Source organism: Glandiceps talaboti, chromosome 12, assembly GCF_964340395.1.
Source record: "Glandiceps talaboti chromosome 12, keGlaTala1.1, whole genome shotgun sequence".
NCBI lineage: Eukaryota > Metazoa > Hemichordata > Enteropneusta > Spengelidae > Glandiceps > Glandiceps talaboti.
In genome coordinates this window covers 12798262-12820097 of record NC_135560.1, presented here as the reverse complement: position 1 = coordinate 12820097, position 21836 = coordinate 12798262, and the positions used below count along the sequence as shown (strand labels likewise).

Genomic DNA, 21836 nt, shown 5'->3' with positions numbered 1-21836 from the left:
CATTGTTTCTGGATTAGTTTTTTTGACATATCATCACTAAATGATGCAAAACTACTAGTATTTGCAAAAAACCCACCATCACGAACAATACAAATTCGTACAAGTATCTTTACCAGAGACTTTTATTATTGTGGATTAAATCGGTCCCCAATGACGCACATCTTGATCTTTTTATGGCGCCAAAACAATGCAATGCAACTAAGGCACCACAACTAGTTTCATTACTCCCTTGCATACTGTTCAGCCTTTACCAAGTGAAGCAAATTAAAGAATTGACCCCTCCATGTTTTCAGGAAAAAAGTTGCTTGTAACTTTGCCATTTACATGTGATCAGATAAGAGTATTGAATTACATGTACGTTAGTTTACAATGAAATTATATTTGATACCATTTTACCTAGTTCCTCTGCACTGCACAAATTATTCTGTGGCTAGTTTACAATACCCTACTCAATTCGAAATGTCACTAACACCCATGCCCACCGTCCTCGGCTCAATATGTCTTCTTTGGATGGAGAAGTTGTGTAGAAAAATATTGTTTTTCATTTTCAAGGAAAAAAACCCATATAAGATGTTCATAAGATGCCCCGTTTCTATGGAAACACGACATGGGATATAGCGAGAATGATATAGCTGCATTATGTTGATAGTGACGAGGTATGAAATCACGTGATTGGGGATGGGCTACATAAGGAGCTCATCAACTGGAGCGATTCCTCTTTCGTAAGGCGGTGTGAACTGTTGCTCCGACATTTTGCCTGCTTGTTTATAATAAAAAAAATCATGCATACCCAATGTAATTTATATGTTGAATACAGAGGGTGAACTTTTCAGCAAGGACCGATCGCGAGCCCCTGTTGACAGCAACATACAGACAGAGAGACAGACGTATCAAGGTAAGACGAAGTATACGATATTTTTTTTCAGCCACTGAATTCGAATTGAAAATGATTTTAACCGTCAACTCAGTCCGTACGACACACATGGACCGAAACAAACATTTGTGTTTATTAGGGGCAGTTATTTTTCTATCAAATCCATTGACTATTTTAGGAATATGTACATTAAACTAAGTATTATTGGCCATATGGATGAGGATTGTTGATGCTTGTCAGTATTTATATATGTATTTATTGTTTGCTGGTTTCTTTCTTTCTTTCTGTTTGTTTGTTTGTTTGTTTGTTTGTTTGTTTGTTTGTTTGTTTTCGTAAACATAACTAACTAAGCCTGAGTGCCCTGTGCATAGACCAAGTCTGTGTTTGTATTAAACTCAATACATTGCAAAAAGGGAAACAATGTGTAAAAAGTTTGTACAATAAATAACAAACACTTTACACATTTATTAATATTTTGCAATTTACGAAGTCACAAACAAGGACTCGGTATGTGTCGTTTCACTTTAATTTTTCAAGTAGGAAGCCATGATAAAATTGTTTCATAAATTAAAAATCCAAAATAAATATCCAATCCTCGCATATCCACATGGTCACTTTAATTAAATCGACAACATAGTTAGACTGGATTACAAGACTGTTCCTACAATTCTGATTTGACGCAATTTTCATGTCTCTCATCAAGTGTTTTCACTAACGAGTGCGCCGAGAGTTAAACTCGCAAAGACATCAAGCACTCAGCCGTACCCTGGTTTACTCATCTATCAAGAATACCGTTGCAGAGTTTCGAACTAGTTTTCCAAGGCACAACTAAAACGACAATGTTGCTTGTTTTAGGCGAATCTGCGTAAATGTCTAGAATAAGCTTGAACGTGTATGTAATACCAAGGAACGTCACATAGTATTAGATAATGTATGGGCAAGAGGTTATGTTTAAGAAAAAGAAACACATTCTAAATTAACTGAGAACAAACCCTACGAATGCTTAAAACTCAAGATTTTATTGTAATTTTCATAGATCATTTTCTGCTGGAGATGTTCGCCCTGCTCATTACTTTACTAAACCCACCAAATACCCGGTGACCAAAACACAAGGTGCCTTAGAATAGTTCATACCCTTCCATCACATGAAATATTGATTTTCTGCAATAGCATGGTGTCATGAATCACATGAGAATTTGATTCTACATCAGCCATGTAAGTACAAAAACTAAAGTACATTACAGCCTCCTTTTTCCCCTTAATGTGTTCTTTACCCCCCACCCCAACCCACCATCATATACACGATCTTTATCCGCCTCTCTCTGTCCCAAGAGGATATGCATATAAGGGAGATATGCATACGTTTACGAAGAAAATACAAATTAATGTAAATTACCAATTGCATAACCAGTACTCCTCCTTATGTATTTACGCATGAAAATGCAAATACTCGTTTTGCAAATTATGGAAAAATAGCTTCTTTTTAATGTTTAAAAAAATGATCGTTGCAAGTCAAAAGACAATTTTGATAAGCTACTTTTCATGCATAAAAAGTTATACTTTGCAGAGTACGTAGGAAATTAATCGGTCATAACCAAGTATGACAAATGTTGAAGTGCAGTTTTAAGATCTTTATTTACAGTTTTGCCCATTGCCCATTCTCTTTTAAGTTGAATTGCGGTGAATAAAACGAATACTCACTTTATTATGTGTATTCATGTATTAGTCACATTTCTTTGGGAGATGAAAACACAGCTACAGGAAAGAGTTTAGTACATCTACCTCCTCACATGATATGAAGGTAATAGTTTGATACATCGGGATGGGTTTTCTAAAATGTCCTCGAAGCAGAATCTCATCTGCGTTGTTATATCTTAGACGTCTATGGTTATATAATCCGCGAGTAGTAATCTACAGCATTTTGTCATGTACTTCCATCTAAGTAAACCGTATCAAAGGCAGTGACTTTGAATGTATCAAATGATGTCACACGAAATTGAGAAAGCGAAACATAAATAATATATTGTGTTGTTAAAAACCTAGAAGGCATTGGGCGATTTGGCTTTAAGTTCTTTAAGTGAAACCTTAAATGATTGAATCCTCTATTCTCAAAAGAAATGAACACATTCTTCCATTCTCGCAATCAGAACACTATTTTTTCCGCTGTGGCTACGGCACGGATTGCACCGTTGTTGTAACATGAAGCGGCCTGTGGTTTTACGATAGTGTCATTCATTATTTTCCAAGTAGTTCGTCTCATACTAGGTTTGACTATCAATAGCAGGATTTAACGCCATTATTAAATTTGAACGAATGCGTAAAGCGGATTATTCAAAGCTCCACGGGCCATGGAACAGAAAGAACCAGATTTAAACCGAATCCCGCCTCGCAAGGGCAAAAGCATAGAATTTTGTTCCTACATACATTATTGGAATGTTCAATTCTGAGTTATAGTTGTCATACGTAAATGATGTACCCTTAACTGGAAAATTAATCAAATGAAACTATATGAAAGTTGACCTTGCATCCTTAAAATATTGTCCTCTTATCGAAAATCCATTACTTATGCAAATGAATCATTAAGAAAAAGGACAAATGCACTTCTTTACCATCAGTGCATGTAGTAAATTATCCGAAGCTTGCATTCTATTAAAGATATTGCCTAATTATCAAAAACGCTTATTTATGTAAATTACACACCACAATTGAAGACTACATAAAACCTATATCAAACACGTGTGCTTTGTTATGGTTGATGAAGGTACCAAATTATATGGAATTTGAAGTTTGCATTCTTAAGATATAGCCTAATTACCGAAACATCAACTGTGCAAATTTCTCATTGAAACTAAATGCTAAATGCTACATCTACAAGCTTTAAAGTAATGTAAGCATTATCGCTTTGTTATGTTTGTTTTATGATGTACCAGAATATATGAAATTTGAAGCTTGCATTATAAAGATCTGCGCCTCAAGCTCAGATATAAGGCGCTCTATAAATTATTATATATCCTAAGTACCGAAAACCATTAATTGTGCAAAGTAATGTTTAAAACTAAAAACACTTTGCTAACTAGCCTTATACCATATATGTGCTTTATTATGAGTTTATGAAGGTACCAAATAATATGGAATTTGAAGCTTAATTACCGAAAATCATTAATTATGCAAATTACTCATTAAAAGTAAAAGTTATGTCGACAAACTTCATAGGACATTTGCGCATAGTTTTGGTTGATATATGTCCTAAATTATAAAATGTAAAGCTTGTATTCTTAAGATATAGCTTAATTACCAAAAATCATTAATTATGCTAATTACTCATTCAAACTAAAACTATGCCAACTGGCTTTATAAGGCATGTGTGCTTTGTTATGGATGTATGTACCAAATGTTGCGGAATTCGAAGCGTGCATTGTTTAGATATAGCTTAATTACTGAAAATCATTGATTATGGAAATTACTCATTAAAACTATAAGCTACATCATCAAATTGTACAGGATATATGCGCTTTGTTATGATTAACGTATGTATCCAATTATATTGAATGTTAATAATTTATTCTTGAGATATATCGTTATTACTAAAACCCTCAATTATGTCATTTACTAATTAATGTTCATTAGATGTTTACCAAAATCGAATACGTTCGTGATTAGCTTATGGAAGATATGTGACAAGTTTCATTAGAATCGACCGTGTAGTTTGAGAGGAGAGAGAGAGAGAGAGAGAGAGAGAGAGAGAGAGAGAGAGAGAGAGAGAGAGAGAGAGAGAGAGAGAGAGAGAGAGAGAGAGAGAGAGAGAGAGAGAGAGAACCAGTCAGACTGAATGACAGATACCAGGACACAGAGACACATCGACAACAATAGATCTAGAGCGAGCGAGAATAAACAGAAACAGTGACACAAAATTGCTTTTTGACTGCACATGATGTCCACTAAGGAAGTCGGGAGCCCGTTGTTACTTTATTTCACTGTTACAATAATTTCCCTCTCAAATATGTCAAATGTCAAAGGGATAAACAACATAATGAATGATGACGTTTCAAAGTGCTAATTTGTATCATGAAGCATTGCAGTGAGTATGGGAAATTCGTGAGAACGGTTATATTACTGAACTTATACTAATACATTGCAGTATTGAAATTGTTTTTAAGGGAGCCTTAAGTAATTAGAAGCTTTAAGAGGAAGGTCGGGAAAATCAAGCCCAACCGGCTGTCGCATAAAATATTAACCTCCCCCGATTCCGTAGTCTAAAAAATAGGCTTCCCTCAATTTAATTCCTTGCCCATCACCCTCTTCAAATATTTCAAAAACACGGATTAAAATGCTGTCGGACGTGAAAAGGGACACAACTCTCGGAATAAATGGTAAGGACTCTATCCCACAGCTGCGACCACATTAATATTTCTAAAGCCATCGGTTGTTTCCCACTACTACTACATGCTACCACCACCACAGTGAATTTGTATGAAGGCATGACGTCCGCGAGTTTTGCATTGCGTATTGTTCTGCGCAAGACGCACTTGAAAGTAACGTCATAAAACACTGGACTTATTCAGTCAATCTCCTTTGGTTCAAGGAAAGGCCTGGCTTAGCAATGGTTTATAAGGTTTAACTGTCATCACATAGAAGAAACAATCAATATATTGCAGATTTAAAAGTAGGTACACGAACTGTTCTATAGTATGTGTTTTGTTTTTGTTTTCCAGTTAATATTACACGTGTTAAGTATGAATAGACCCTACATCAGTGCATAGAAGGCGTAAATACCACGTACACACATCTACGCATGTTCCAAATGACACCAGGTGGCAATTTTACAATTTTTTGCTGACTACGTGACTTTCAGTTTCACGAAACGGGATTCTTTCCAGCTCAACGGGGTAAAAATAAACAGACATCTTTATCTTTGCTTAGTGTGTCACTTTCATTTTTCATGAAACTGGGGTTCTTTCCAAGCTCACTGTATCGAGCAGTTGTAAATTCTCAATTCTGTAAAATATGTGCATGCCAATTTGTCGACTACATACATCTGTTACGGACACAGATGATAGATAGCTAGAGAGAATGGCGTTTGCTTACCCCAACGTGGGCTAACTGGTTCAAAACGCATTTCCAGACCGGTGATAGACTATTAAAGGGCCGGACTTTCCAATCGAATGATTGATCATCAGTTATTTGAAGTACAAGCCAATGGATTCAATAGATCTCGCATGCGCAATGCATCAAATGATCAATCAAACTAGTTTGATTGGTATGGTGTGATGTGGTGTGGTAGGACGTGGTATGGTATGGTACCATGTATGGTATGTCTGGCATGGCGTGGTGTGGTGTGGTGAGGTGTGGTGTGGTGTGGTGTGGTGTGGTGTGATGTGGTATGGTATGGTATGGTATGGTATGGTGTGGTATGGTATGGTATGGTATGGTATTGTACTGCAAAGTGTATATGGTATGATGTCGTTTTGCGCTTGCTGCTATTGGTATGGTATGGTATGGTATGGTATGGTATGGTATGGTATGGTATGGTATGGTATGGTATTGCGAATTGTATATGGTATTCGGTCGTTTTGCATGCTGCTACTGGTGTGGTGTAAAGTCAAACCTAAACACGTTTGTGCAAATTGTAAAAATTGTAATAATCCTGCATCATTTTTATTGCAGGGTAATCAGAATGGATAATACAATGGTAATGAATGGTACTAACATTACAGCTAACAGAACGACTGTAAGGGATGTGGCGGTGGCTGCAAAATATAACGACGAAGTTCTTACAATGAATACCATTCTTACTTTTCTGGGTGTTTTGGGCATCGTCGGTAATCTTACAGTTTGTTTTGTCATTCTACGAGTAAAGAAACACCGTACCATGACAAATATATTCATTTTCAACCAATCCCTGATCGACCTGACTAGTTCCATACTGGTGATAGCACAAACAGTTGGCCCGACCAAATATGACGTGATAGTGCCACGAGGAATAAGAGGAAGTATCCTGTGCAAAATATGGCTGTCTCGATATCTTATGTGGTCCACTTTCAACGTGTCTACCTTCAATCTGATTGGTTTATCTCTAGAAAGGTACATGGCTATTGTGTTCCCTATTACATATCGTAAGAACTTCTCCGCAATCAAAGTCAAATGTGCGTGTATCCTCATATGGGCTATGGGTTTCGCTTATCAGTCATACTGGGCTAAAGCGAATTACAACAAAAATAACGGTACATGTGGCGTACATTATCCCGAGGGATATGCACAAAAAGTTATCGGGCTGGTGGTGTTTTTTGTCGAATATCTCCTACCAATTCTTATCATGGCATTTTCTTATGTTAGCATGTTCTTGGTCCTAAAGCGACGTTTAGTTACTACACTTGGTGCGGTCGCTCATACAACAGCTCCCCAAAGTAATGGTATCAATACGTCGATACAAATTACAAGTCAACAAGAAAGTCCAGTCCAAGTAAGAGCCAGGAAAAATGTCGTCAAAATGCTAGCTATTGTCTGTATCACCTACGCCACTTGCTGGGGACCTAACCAAGTGATGTATTTCGACTATAATATTCTCGGCCATTCCCATTCTCGTATTTTAATCAACAGCACGATAGTGATGGCTTTCTGCAATATGTGCGTGAATCCGATCATTTACGCGCTAAAGTACGAACAGTTTCGGTCTGGGGTTAGAAACGCATGTTCATGCAGAAACAAGGTTGCGAATGACGACACGATCAATGTCGCCTTAGCAACGGGTATAAATGCGAGGTCTACTTCAAGTCGACAGCCCTCTGATAGAGAAACTCCGTCTAATTCAACAAGACAATTTCTCGCTCCATAAAGTGATCTTGGACGACAACTCGAGAGTTCCAACAAAAATATATTTGCGTCACAGATCATTGTGTCTCCTAAAGAATTTACAAATACAATGGGCACAAGTTGAGTAGGAACAACCTGTCTGGCTAAGATTTAGCAATATTAGGCAAGATTGTTGTCGCTCCGGACGATAAAATGTAGCAATCTCAGAAGATTGTTGTCGAGATAATTTCTACTGATAGTCCAGCAGATTCATTATTAAAATGGGAGTAATGTGCAATTTTTATGAAAACATGAAATTTCGCACAATACTTAGTATATGACCATTGTAACATAACCAAGATTAATGACTGGTTTTACCAAGGTCTTGCAGTGCAAGAACGTCAAAATGATGCAAACTCGCACAACGCAGGTAAATTGACATCGAGACCGTCAGTGGGGTACCATACAAGTGCTGTATCGACAATCAATATATCTTGACACCTCGTGTGCAAGATAACGTGAAAGAAGAAACATCTGATTCTCTTTGGCTCACGATTGCAATCAGATGTCACCGAAGGCAACAATATTCCACTATTCATATAAGCGGTTAATTTTACAAGCTGGAACACAAATACATCATTGCACAGACTCATAAATGTTTAGAATTGGCGACTTGTAATACTAACATCACAGGATATTACTTTCACTGTCGAACTGTCAAGGTTATAATTTTATACCTCCGGCAACTTCAACAAATGTGAAGTCAAGTATACGTACGTTTTGTTTTTTCACAGTTCACTGACATTCTGTACAGCAGGATATTAGTTGTATTGTTGAAACCATGTTGTCAAAGTTACAATTTTAATCCTCCGGCGACTTCAACAAATGTGAAGTTTTGTACGTTTAGTTTTTTTTGAAAGTCTACTGATATTTTCTAGAGGATATTATTTGTATTGTTGAAAGAATGTTGTCAAACTCATAATTTTAGACCTCCAACAAATGTGAAGTTTTGTACGTTCAGTTTTTCAAAGTTTACTGACAATTTCTACAGGACAAGCTTACTATTTGTATTGTTGAAATAAATGTTGTCAAGGTCACAATATTTTAGTCCTCTGGCGACTTCAACCGACGGAAGTGAAAAAAAGTACAGTTTTTGTTTCCATGGCACATTAAATTCATATTGCCATAAGACACAATTCTAAACAGACGTACAAATGTCATAGTAATATCACAGAAGTTATTAATTGTATTCATGTTTTTCATATTTTTGTGTGGGTTCCGATGACAAATACCAAGGCCTCCAGTCTCAAATCTGTGTTTTCACTTACTCCCAACCGTGATTCTTCTTAGGGTTCGTTCATACCTTACAATGATTACTACTTGTGATTACATTTTCAATATCTATTTAGACCTACGTATCCCATAGTTGTAAATATTCTTAGTATGATAACAACATAAAATATTCATCTTCTTTGATTTGATGATGATTTAATTTTGATCTGCATACTAGTATATTTTGGAGTGCCGCACATACATACATACATACATACATACATACATACATACATACATACGTACATACGTACGTACGTACGTACGTACGTACGCACGCACGCACGCACGCACACACACACACACACACACACACACACACATAGATTTGTCAATTCAAAAGAGGGCGAATGAGTGACTTTTGTTTACCTTGGATGAAGCAAGGGTGAAGTTCAACGTCACATTTTTTTTTAAAAGTTAAGTTACATGTATATTAACATATAGGTTGTCATTTACATAATTTGTTACTGCTGACAGCACAAATGGTGTTGATGTTGGAAGTACGGTATAGGCAAAGTTATTATCTGAAGACACAAAAACTGTTTTTTTTTAATATCAACAGCGCGCACAGTGAGCTTTAGAAGCACAATTGTAAATTTAACAGCACGGAAAATAGTGTCAAATTTTTAAAAAACTGGAAATTTCCAGATAAGCTTATTTACATCCTTTGTTGTATGTATCTTTATATTTCCTAAATAAAATATAATTTTCTTAACACCGTCTATACGTATATGATTTTTCGTTGAAAATGTTGAATTTCAATTATTTTCACATTGATCATACTTACTACAATTGTTATTTCATTCCGCGGTGAAAACATGTGAATGTCAAGAAAAATGTTATCACAAAAAATACGCACATGCATTTTACAAAGTTTTTTCGATATACGTCAGGCCTTCTTGTACTCATCAAGACAAATAATCTTTCTTGAGTATTCACTAATATTTAAAAGTCCGACTTCTTCTTCATGGCACGAAATATTCTAAGATTTAGTCAACTACATGGTATTATTTTGAAATTTTAGACAACAAGTTACGGGATATTAACATTGCGACTTCGCTTGACAATCTATCCCGTATAGTACTAGTCCTCTTCGGACTCAGTGTAACAGTACGAATTCCCCTCCCCCCCCCCCTCCGTATTGCCTGAAGGCGGCAATAATTATAAAAAGCACAGGATCAAATACAGCTTTTCTAAAACTCTGTGTACTGATAGTACTTGCATGTTAGCATTTCTATTAAATACTGCATGGGCATCTGTGAAATTGAGACAAAAAAATATTTTTGCGACTTAATTTTTTCCTCCTCACTATAGTCACGACCTAAAAGATTATGCATATCGCGCGGAAAGTTAAAAGCCATCCCCGATTGCAAACGGTAATCCGATCTTAGAAGCCAGTGCAATTATGGTTTCAATCCTTATGAGTGGTCGACATCCGATCAGTAGATTAGCGTAGGGATTTTCTTTTAGTAACACTTCACTGTGGTCGTAGAAATTACACAAGGTTACGTACTTTCAGAGTGAACTCCTTCAAATCGTCTAGAAACACAATTGCTAGATTTCAGAGTAATAGGAACTTCAGTTGGGAAGCAATGTAGCGATGTGATCCTTTCATTTGCATCATCTTCCTTCTGTCAAGAAGGTTCTTTTAAAGTTTTTTTTACTCAGCGTATGTTTTATGTCACTTGTGTTAACAATTTTCCACATCATCTTACTCACTGCTAAACCTGCCATGACAGTTTTCTAGCGCTACGACGTCTTTAGAAAACATGTATACATACCACTAGACAAGGATATTTTTATCAACATACATCGATAATCAATGACAATAATTGTTCGACCTTTTCCCTGGTAAGAAAGCTCAGAAGAAATCTAGTAAGCTGTATACACGTATTTACGTTTGGCGTCATATTTGATGGACTGGATAAAGTGTGATAGCTGTAGTGAGATTGATACCTTATCGAATGCATTCAAAGAAAAACCAAATGGTAAATAATACCTTAGGAATTCAATCACCTCTTTTTAGTTGATGTCTAAGAAGTAGCGTTTTACAGTGCAATCAGGGTTACCTTGGCATTTCACTTATTGGACACAGGGTTGTTTTTTTTCAAAAGATAGACATATTTTAACTCCAGACTAACAATAACACAGACACCGCACAAACAGCAGGATTCTTTGCATATTCATTATTGAACAGTGATATGCATGACAGTGCTGTAGAAATGGACTATTGCGTTGCGGAAATAATTACACATGGACTTGGGCGATTTATATGGTTTCAACTGTTATCGCCCATGGTGGGTATGACCTTTGAACCCTTGCCCACCATAGTTTTCATAACCACATCTCGAATATTCACATGTGTGGCGCTCAACAGGCATCATCAACAACGACGAATCCCACAAATTTCATGTAAAACCAACACGCAAACACAACTCCACTAAAAAATTTCCTATATTAATCCATTCTGTCGAATCGGAACATACCCCTGGGCACTTAGTATTATATATATATATACATGCACTATTTATGCAATATATACTATATGTACTTTATATCTTTATACTTTTAAAAAATACCACATTAGTACTATTGTCGTATGATCCATTAAAGAAAGCATACATACTAAATTATGAACTAGCTTACTTAAAATCTGACCTCCAAATTTGACGTGTGAATAAGCTGGCTCTTGGTATTCCATTGGGTACATGCATGCATCCTCCTTCGCATCTTAAACTTTTAAATCCGCCTTGTTTTACCATTGGCAAAGTATTATATTACGTTTTGACGTCAGTAAGCTTATTCATGATAGAAAAACAATATTGTATGATTGAAAGTTAATAAACCATGGCTAGGCTTATAGTACATATACCTTTACTTTATAAATTGTAGCTTAGGGCTAACAGGTGGGTGGTGTAAAACTAGTCTAGCTGCTAGACCTCGGATCTTCTTCTGATACCATACGACTAACGACCGAATATCGGTATCGAGGATACAAGCCCTCACTGCGAACTTCGTTCGCTTATCGTATCGGAAGAAAGCCCGAACGTCTAGCAGCAAGACTAGTGTATTAAAATACGTGAACGTTCTACAAAACAAAGCTTATGTACTCTGTCGTAATAGGGAACTTGCGAACCCGCCATGATGAATGTTACATCATGGGAAATGTGATAATAAATACGAATCAATTAATATTTAAACAATGTTGATACATTGTAATTTCTGTCTTGTTTGTGTTCAATAATTGTACAAATTTATCCATATTTGGTTGGTAGAATTGGGGAATATATTTTTTTCCTAAGCTCGTTGTACAAAGGACATACCAGCAGAAAGTGAAATTCATCCTCAATTGTTGCATTGTCTCAGGAACATACCCTTCGTTCTCTTGGACAACCAGTATATCTCCCCTTTTCAATATTAAGTGTGTGAGATGATATGCGGAATGATGTCAGTACAATATCGTAACGATAATGATGACATTAGAATAGACGTAGACAAAAGAGGAGGGATTAAAAAACGAAAGGGCAACCATGTCTAATTTTCCGGTCTGAAACATTTGACTGTGGCTTATCGTGTAGGTTATTACACAGTCACAGATGAGCTGCTTCAAGTTCTGTATACTATTACAACTATAGCCGGATTTTTTATGAACGTTAATTGACAACTTATGTCAAGTACTGAATACAGATTATTTACATGAGAATACTTGTTCAAATTAGCTTTATCAGTGAGAGATGACACGTAGGCCTACATCATCAGAACTGTCTGGAAGCGTTTTGCAGTATATCGATATACTCAAATGTACATCATGAACTATGCATGAAATCTTCGTTTCTCGGGATAAGATGACATTATTTTCAGTGATCAGGTGTGTCTACAGGTTTTGTTGAAAAATAAGTGTTTGTTTCCCTTGCAGGTCGGTATTAAACTGTCATGTAGCCTTTAGGCTAAAGAAAGAAAAGATATATTGAACGTGTTTATGTATGATTCCCTGCTAACATGTATACAGAGTGGCATCATGACATATTTTGATCATGAATGTTTACAGGTCAGCTGATGCACACATAAGCCAAGGGGGAAGATTATTACAAATGGATGGCGAAAATCTGAACTTTGAATATGTGCCCTTCAAATTTATTACAGACGAGTATCTTCGATTTGACTTTTTAACGGATGTTGCATACTTCATGATTAAATAGCAACTACCTACAACGGTCGTGCCAAATAAGTATCTAAATTGAATGTTAGTTTTCTGTTATTCATAAAACGTTATTTTAAAGAGCATTCGACCCCTAGGATCAATGTCCTCTCGTCTGACAGTTTAGCATGCTGCATGACCATATGGACCGACTTCTGGACAGGGCATTCCACATAATTAATATGTCCTACTTGGATAAATATAAACCTTCTTACTTTGAAACTTGTTGAACTTGTTGTCTAGTGATATTTGTCTAGTGTAAATATAATATTTACAGGTTTGACATCATTAAACATATACAGCATAATGTGTATTTTGAATTATTAAAACAATCAATGTACAATCGATTTCTATCATCAAAGTCAGAAATTATGGATGAATACAAAGTATTCCGTTGTGGCGCACATCGATATATGATTGAAAACCTTCTAAACTACAGGGCTAGGAGATTGTACATACATCAACAATTTTTTTAAAACTTGAAATCAAACATTCTGAAAAAAATAAAAGAAGCTGCTTGAGATGTCCGTTGACTGTGGTCTATGATTAAGCACTATCAAGAAATACAACTACACACTCAAAAGATTTGTTACATTTGCAGTACACTTTTATCGGTCGGACGGTATATTTGACAGAATTTTGTTTGCGGCCATCTTAATAATTGACCGCCATATTGGATCTTCGTGTGGCTTACAATAATGTCCTGCATATAGTGATTCTTTTACGTTTTTTAACACATTGTTTCAATGCTTGTGTAATGGCGTTAACAACTATGGGCTAAGAAACACTCTTATCTACTCCATTAGTACATAACAGGAGTCTAAATGTTGAATTAATGTCTTCACTGCTACTAGGTCGGTGACCATATTTATGGACGATATTCATATTTACAGTACCCAGGCCCTGTTGATGGTTCTGCAGGAATTCCACGTCTATTGGAGTTAAGGGAAAACAAACATTAGTGTCACTTGGTGATAGGCTTTGGTGCTTTAATAACAGCTGTATATGTTTTTGACTGATTGGATATTTTCGGAATATAGATATGACCACATACCTAACCATTCGACATCGATGCTCTGTTAATCTATGTATGGCTTCATCAACATCTTTAACACTCTCTGCACTCCAAAGTCTCTCCCCAGCGGCACTAGCACGAGGCCTATCGAAGATGAATTGAAGACAATTAAGTGAAAGGGATCGAAGTGAAACGATAAATTCAAGGTTCATCAACAATCACACTATATATATATATATATATATATATATATATATACAATTTAATTAATACATATACATATATATATATATATATATATATATATATATATATATATATATATATATATATATATATATATATATGGCAATTATAGGAACTGTCGCAGTCAGACCCATCCACATACCTCCATCAACGCGTATCCATTCTAGCTGTAATTTTAATTAATTGAAAATAAAGCAAATAGTATCTATAATGGCGGGGGATCTTTCAAATTGGTTTATGCTAGCACAGCATTGTAACTATAATTGAATTGAATTGAATTGAAATTTATTCCACCAGAAGAGAAAAATATATACACAAACTCTGAAAGCAACGGATAAAACATTTCTGGTGAGGGCCATGGAAATAGTTCGTAGGAACTAATCAATGTCCATGGACCGTACATGTAGATAATAAATACAAATTTGGGCTGGTACGAGTTTCACAATAACAACAAAAATACAATTCTTAGTAAATAAGGAGAAGTGTTGGTGGCAAAATTAAATGGAAGCTTATAAACGTAACGGAAAAAAATAGTAAAATAAGAACAGGTAACAAGCACAAGTTCTAATATACAGAAATAAAATTACAGTGGCAAATTGAAAGAGACAACAGATAAAGGTTATTCCCTCAGAAGATACTGCTTTAAGTTTTTCTTAAAATTATGTCTATTGTTTATCGTTCTTACAGACATAGGCACGGAGTTCCAGGTTTTAATAGATGCGTACTTGAAGTTGTGTTGACTAATTGAGAAGTTAACCTTAGGGATTGGAAAGTTACCACTGTTGTTAGCACTGGTTGGATAGCTATGGGACAACTGGTATGTGATGTAATGGTCAAGAGTGTGTGTAAAGCGGTTATGGTTTAGATCGTAGATGAACATGCAAGTCTGAAGTTTACAAAGTTTATAGATGTCAAGAATATTAAGTTGGTTAAAGAGAGGAGTAGAGTGTGCATGGTAGTCAGAGAAGGTTATGAGACGAACTATTTTCTTTTGTAGACGGTAAAGTGGGTCAAGGGCTGTTGGATAAGTGTTTCCCCAGATTTCAACACAATAACTAAGGTGGGGGAGAATTAGACTATTATAGAGGAGGATGAGGACAGATTTAGGAACATAGTGCCGAATGCGTGAAATTATGCCAACTTTCGGGCTGATTGTGTTCCTCACTCAATTAATATTGTTTACAATGAGAATGTCCATCGAACAGTGTCAATTTAATTAAAAATACAATTTAATTAATTATTTACATGCACTAATGGGTGTAAATATAATTTAATTGTTACTCGTGGTGCCAACCACCATTATAACTAGCATGGACTGCTTTGCGTCGAACAAAACTTTTGTACATTTTTTTTTGTCGATTAAATTAACTTGTATATATGCATACCAAAGTCTTGAAAGCATATTAGTTGAATCTACGTATTCCGACCACATACACACTTCGCCACCAAGGACAAGCGATTTCATTTCTTCACTGCCTAAACATAAGAAAGAAAGACATTGTCAAAGTGTAAAACCTGCAGTGGAGTCGAGATATTTCAATAACTTCTGAGTCCGTTCAACTCACATTCCATATTCTTTATCTGTAAGAATACTTTTACAGAAAAACGTGAACGATAAAATCCTGATATTTCAAAGTTGAAGACAATTTGAAAATCATCAATACTGGAAAGAAGAACGGAAACTTGTGTTTCGTGAAAAGGTAACATTTGTAATGATTAAGCCGAAGTTAACCATATTTTAGTAATTATGGAATATAATATAATAACCATTGTAAGAGAAAATGTTCACATTTCCTTTGTTGTTGTTTTTCTTAAGAACCGTAACAGATTTATATCAATTAATCATATGTGATAAACCTTTACCTGTAAAATTCAATGGATTAACATTGTAGAAGAGTTTCCAATCTTGTGAATAGGGATTTTGTACATAATTAAGATACCATGGAGATGACAGTAAGACGCGGTATCCTTGCGACGTCACATTAGCCAATCTTTGGGGATAATCTCTATCTACGCCTTTCCAAACCTGAATGATGGCGTCCTTCCGGAGCTTCAAAACCAAATTGAAACAAATTAAGAAATAAACGAACGAATAGAAGTCTTGAAATAAATGGAGCTGCGAATCACTGATGACGTAAACAGTAAACGGGTGCGTAGCTAGACTTTGGTTTGGAATGTACAAGGGATTAGATCTTGAGTCCCCGCCAATGGAACTACAAGAGGCGGGGTGTGGAGATGGGGTGCCTAAGATATCAGGAAATAGTGTTTTAATTGAAATCTTTTACAACTGTTGAATGTTGCGCTTGGTAAATCTGAATAATATTGAAGTCCAGGGTTCTGCCTACAGATAATCAACCGGTATGGAAATCTACCTGAATTCCATTGTCAAGGGCATCCTCCCACGTTATGAAACCTCGATTTAAAGATGATACAATGTCTGACAGTCTGTTGAAGTAGTATTCTTCTAGTCTGACGAAGTCATCACCGTAACCCTGCTTTTTCATGAAATCTTGAATGTCAGGATTACTTTGCCTTTTAAGAAATCAAAGAACCCGTATGTGAATATTGATCATTTTATTAGTAGTAAGTACTTACTTAATCAAAGTGCAAATGTCTGTGTGTGATATGGTTCTTGTTATTGTGAAATATGCCACAGACAAGTAAGTCTGTGAAATATACTTGCATCCTTAACCTGCATAAACTGCAACTGGGATATTTCTTCATCAAATAACCAAAGATATATTCACTAAAATTGGTCAACTCTTTATTTAACACCATGATATAACATAATTTTCGGACGGTGTCATTTGTGTCATCCCATAACGTCTTGAGAAAGAGACATTTATTTAAAGTGTTCGCTGGCGGTTTATTCAAATTTAACCATTTCCTTGTGTTGCTGTAAAAAATCAATTACCCATATAAAAATGGGGAAGCTTAGAATAAATCTGAGCGGTGCATATCGCGCCGCGCCAGTTCGATCATGTGATGAAGTAAATAGGGTCTATAGATGGGATTTCTAAACTAAAGGGAAATGTTTTTAGTCAGTCTACCAAAGATTGCAATTTGGAGCTTTTAAATCTTTCCAATAAAGGTGTAACTAACCAGCAATAAAAATCAACCTCGTCGCCACCCAATGCAATGTATTGGTCAGCAAATACTTGGCATAATTCACCATACAGCTTTCTCAGAAAGTTGTATGTTGTGTTCTGTGTTGGATTGATAGGACCAAAGGTACCATCGGCTTTGCCATCCATGTAGCAAGCTGTAAGTATGCCAGACTGACCTTTGCCCCATGCTAGAGTATGCGCAGGACTTTCAAACTCAGGGATGACGCGAATTCCTCTCAATCTAGCGTAAGATATAACACTAGCGATGTCTTTCTGTGAATACACGTGAGTGTATGGATCGAAAGCCCCCTATAATGGAATTGGAATACTCATTAATTCTGACATAATACATTTTAAATAGGAAGAAATATTTGCATTGTCCTAGGATAAACCTTGACTGGTATTTTCTGTACTCTACCTGCATGTTTGCAACCTACGGCTATTAAAAACTACGACATGCAACCTTGTACACTCTTTTCCCAACAGTTCTCAATATTGCATGAATATCAAGTGTGTGTACGTTTGTACTTTTTTTTTAATCCAGAGATTTCGTATTGTACAGCACCTGGGCAATATTACTTGAACTTATGTACGTTATTTCATTATCATAATTATCAGATCACTTTGAAAATGCATCCGTCGTAATATTATCCTTATACCGTATTATCATAATTCTGCACACCTTTGCACTCATACTTGGAAACTGTGTACTTTGGTATGGAAATGAATAGTCTCCCACCATATGCCAGTGAAAGACGTTGAATTTGTTATATGCCATCGCATCCTGAAAAAGAACACGTGTTCTTGTAAAAATGTGATCATTTGGAAGCGGAAAAGGATACAACGGTTAAAAGTATGCTATCAATGACAGGTACAATTGGCGCTGAGCAAAAGTGAAAATCACTTATGTCAAGAGGAAGTCTTCAAGGGTTTATTCTCAACCCATCACGTCGAAGTTTCTAGTTTTATCCCATATGAATGGGTTAGACAATGGAAGTTAAGTATATCAATGGCGTTATATTTTTAAAAAAAATAGCTTTTTTATACCAAGTTCTTCAAGATGGTGTCTGTTCCTATGTAATGAAGGCTGGTGTCCAGAAGAATCCCGCGATGAGGAAATCGTGGCCAGTCATTGATAGAAGTAACATTGACAACCATCTAATGAAAAACGAAAATTCAGGTGTGGTGAAGTATAGATAGACCGTACATCCGGTTACGATATACATTGTTATTGCAATATTTTCAGTACTATATGTACTATTATGTAATGATTGATGGGATTGGTTTCTTTGGTCACCAAATATTTAAACACAGATGGTATATATATATTTGTGTGTTGTGTGTGTGTGTGTTTAAATATTTGATGACCAACGAAACCTATCCCATCAATCATATATATATATATATATATATATATATATATATATATATATATATATATATATATATATATATATATATATATATATATATATATATATATATATATATATATATATATAATCAGAAACAAAATTGCAAATACCATACATGCGTATTATTTCTGTGATTATTGCCAATGAAAAATTAACTTTGCCATTAGCATATATATTACAAAAACTCTAAAGAGTGTGATTGATAGATTAAACCAATGTATGTATGCATGTCTTCAAAGTCGGGGTTTATTTCTCGACTACCATTCGATAAATAAACTACTGATGTTATCTACATGGTGTTAGTACTGGTCAAGGACACATCCTATGACTGATAGACATTCTGAATTATTGATGTGTAAGATTAATCTCTTCTTATCTTATGGGTTATTTGAAGAGCAAATATGAATTCTAAATGTTGATATGTTTATTTTACAATGATTGATCGTATAAACAGAGTTTTGATAAAGTACCTATAGTTGCATTATCACCAAATATGTCATGTATGGGGGTGGTGGTTGTTGTTGTTGTGATGATGGTGGTGATGGTGGTGGTGGTGGTGGTGGTGGTGATGATGATGATGATGACGAGGTTGATGGTGATGGTGGTGGTGGTGGTGATGGTGATGGTGGTGGTGGTGGTGGTGGTGATGATGATGGCTGTTGTGATAGTAGTAGTGGTGGTGATGGTGGTGGTGGTGGTGGTGGTGATGTTGTTGTTGTTGTTGTTGTTGTTGTTGTTGTTGTTGTTGTTGTTGGAGATTAAGTGCTGTACATGGGCACGGGCATGTTTATGTGCTACAGAGTCGAGTAAGTAAAAATATTTAACACCTGGTCCAAACTTCACTTGGATAATATGACAAATGGGCCATGGTGACATGTACGTCGAGGTATTTTGTATTGTAATGATTGTAACATAAACTCACCATTCCATTGCTTTCATAGATTAACTGACTGAACGTTTCCAAACCTAAAAAAACATGGCGTTTTTAACAGATCAAATGTCAAGAAATCAACATCGCTTTGATGACAAGGGAACAACTGTTGAGTTAAAAAATCAGGTATGTACGATGGATTCATCATTGAACATATATGTTCACAACAACAACAACAACAACAACAACAACAACAACAACAACAGCAACAACAACAATAATAATAATAATAATAATAAGAAGAAGAAGAAGAAGAAGAAGAAGAAGAAGAAGAAGAAGAAGAATAATAAATACAAACAAGATAGTTACCCCTCCATCTTTCTTTGTACACAATAAACTGGTTAAAAACTTGAAAAGGCAGATGTCGAAAATCCTCAACTTAGATTTTTTAAGCAGAAAAAAATCTTAACAACACGGACAGACAGAGACATACCCAGACAGACAGACAGACAGACAGACAGACAGACAGACAGACAGACAGACAGACAGACAGACAGACAGACAGGGACAGACAAACTTCAACTGTGATAAATGATTTTCTTTGTGCACCAATAATTGTTTTTTAAGAAGTTTACCCGTTCAGGATTTGAAAGTAAGTTGTTCGACCCACCTCGAATGGCTCCCCATTGTGTAACGGCAACTAGTTCGGCAAAGTCTTTCCCAACGTCCAACCAGTCTGTTTCATATTTCGAAAACAATCACACGTTAGGTTAGATAGAAAATAGAATAAAACAATTTAATATTTAAATTGGTCTCTTCCCATCTAAAAGGTCACCCTTTCCACTGTTCAGTTTATGTACATAGGTAAATAACAATGACCACTTGTTCTGTGTATGCTTTTGATCAAATCATAGACCCTACACAAACTACAGTGTAAGCCAATTTTGAAGTTGCAACGTATGTAGAACTGAATGTCTCATGGTGAAGGAGGGAGGGGGGGGGGTTAGATGAAAGTATTGCTGTCCAGTATAAACTTCGAATTAAAAAGACCAGAAACATATTTGCAAATACACTACTCACATTTTTCGTTCATATATAACCCAGGGTAAGATGAATCACAGTCTGTTACCGTTACGTTGAGTCCCAGTAATATGGGTAGGTTCGTGGTCTTTTGTCGATCTGGAGGTACATGCAGGTGACCTGACTGACCACTTCTTACACGAAATATCACGTCGTAGTATCGGTCGAAAGCTTCGTTGAGGACATCGCAATGAGCCGTTGACGAATTAAATAGAAATTGAAATTTAGCTGAGTTCAACATAAGTTGATCAGTGGTTGTAGTCATTTGCTGTGGTTTAGGCCACGGTGCACCATTGGTGGGTGTGATCATCGGAGTAACGTCTGGATGCCAACCAAGACGGGGTTTAGCTGAAGTGCTCAGTAGTTGTAGCACTACCAAACACATAACATTCTGAATAGACTGGGCGGACATTTTAAGTTTCAAATGTCATTGTACCGGCTGTCGCCCCTTTTCCAGGGCTGCATAAAACACTGCGTGTCAAGTTATTTATGACAAATATATTAGCATTTTCATTTTGACAAGCAAAATCGCTGCAAAGCATGTCAAAGTTCATTGTACATGTGCTCAGTGTTTATTTTTTATTTGCTGTATTAGTCTTATTTATGTTTTGTTAGACAAGAGGTCCGTAAAACATATTTTGGTTAAAAAATCGCAAAAAAGCATCCGCGAACACCTTAATATTGGCAGTTTTTCAGTCGGTTCCCGTCGGATTTACGTCGAGAGTTTTCGGGTATTTCTGGTCCCTTAATTTAGTTAGCTTAGGCTTCCATAGATTATCGATCATTGAACCATCACGACTGTTGTCTTTGCAACATGCTTTGCATGCTTCACTGGTTTGTACGCCGAAAAGTAGCGTATGTGACAAATATGAAAGATTTATTCGTTAATAACAGTCGCTTTTAAAAAAA

General features: G+C 36.0%; 2 protein-coding genes across 2 annotated transcripts; one reads left to right on the top strand and one right to left on the bottom strand.

The window, feature by feature from the left end:
• Positions 1–6548: 6548 nt before the first annotated feature.
• Positions 6549–7706, top strand: LOC144442951 (galanin receptor 2a-like). Its single transcript, XM_078132324.1, has one exon. The coding sequence runs from the start codon at positions 6549–6551 to the stop codon at positions 7704–7706; it is 1158 nt and encodes a 385-aa protein (XP_077988450.1).
• A 6355-nt stretch (positions 7707–14061) lies between these two features.
• Positions 14062–21339, bottom strand: LOC144442950 (beta-hexosaminidase subunit alpha-like). The gene is made up of 11 exons (XM_078132323.1): positions 21057–21339; positions 20518–20583; positions 19899–19942; positions 18609–18719; positions 18244–18345; positions 17557–17870; positions 16827–16986; positions 16318–16504; positions 15840–15930; positions 14248–14352; positions 14062–14125 (listed from the first exon to the last, which is right to left on the bottom strand). The coding sequence occupies exons 1-11, from the start codon at positions 21337–21339 to the stop codon at positions 14062–14064; spliced, it is 1527 nt and encodes a 508-aa protein (XP_077988449.1).
• Positions 21340–21836: the final 497 nt, after the last annotated feature.

Bases quoted from the DNA above. Each gene is read 5' to 3' on its own strand.
- LOC144442951 (XM_078132324.1), top strand. From the start codon at position 6,549: ATGGATAATACAATGGTAATGAATGGTACTAACATTACAGCTAACAGA.
- LOC144442950 (XM_078132323.1), bottom strand. From the start codon at position 21,339: ATGTCCGCCCAGTCTATTCAGAATGTTATGTGTTTGGTAGTGCTACAA. The intron at 18,720-19,898 runs GTGAGTTTATGT...GTTTTTCATTAG, and splicing joins TCTATGAAAGCAATGGAATG to ATGGTTGTCAATGTTACTTC. The intron at 14,126-14,247 runs GTATGTGGTCAT...TAACTCCAATAG, and splicing joins CATCGATGTCGAATGGTTAG to ACGTGGAATTCCTGCAGAAC.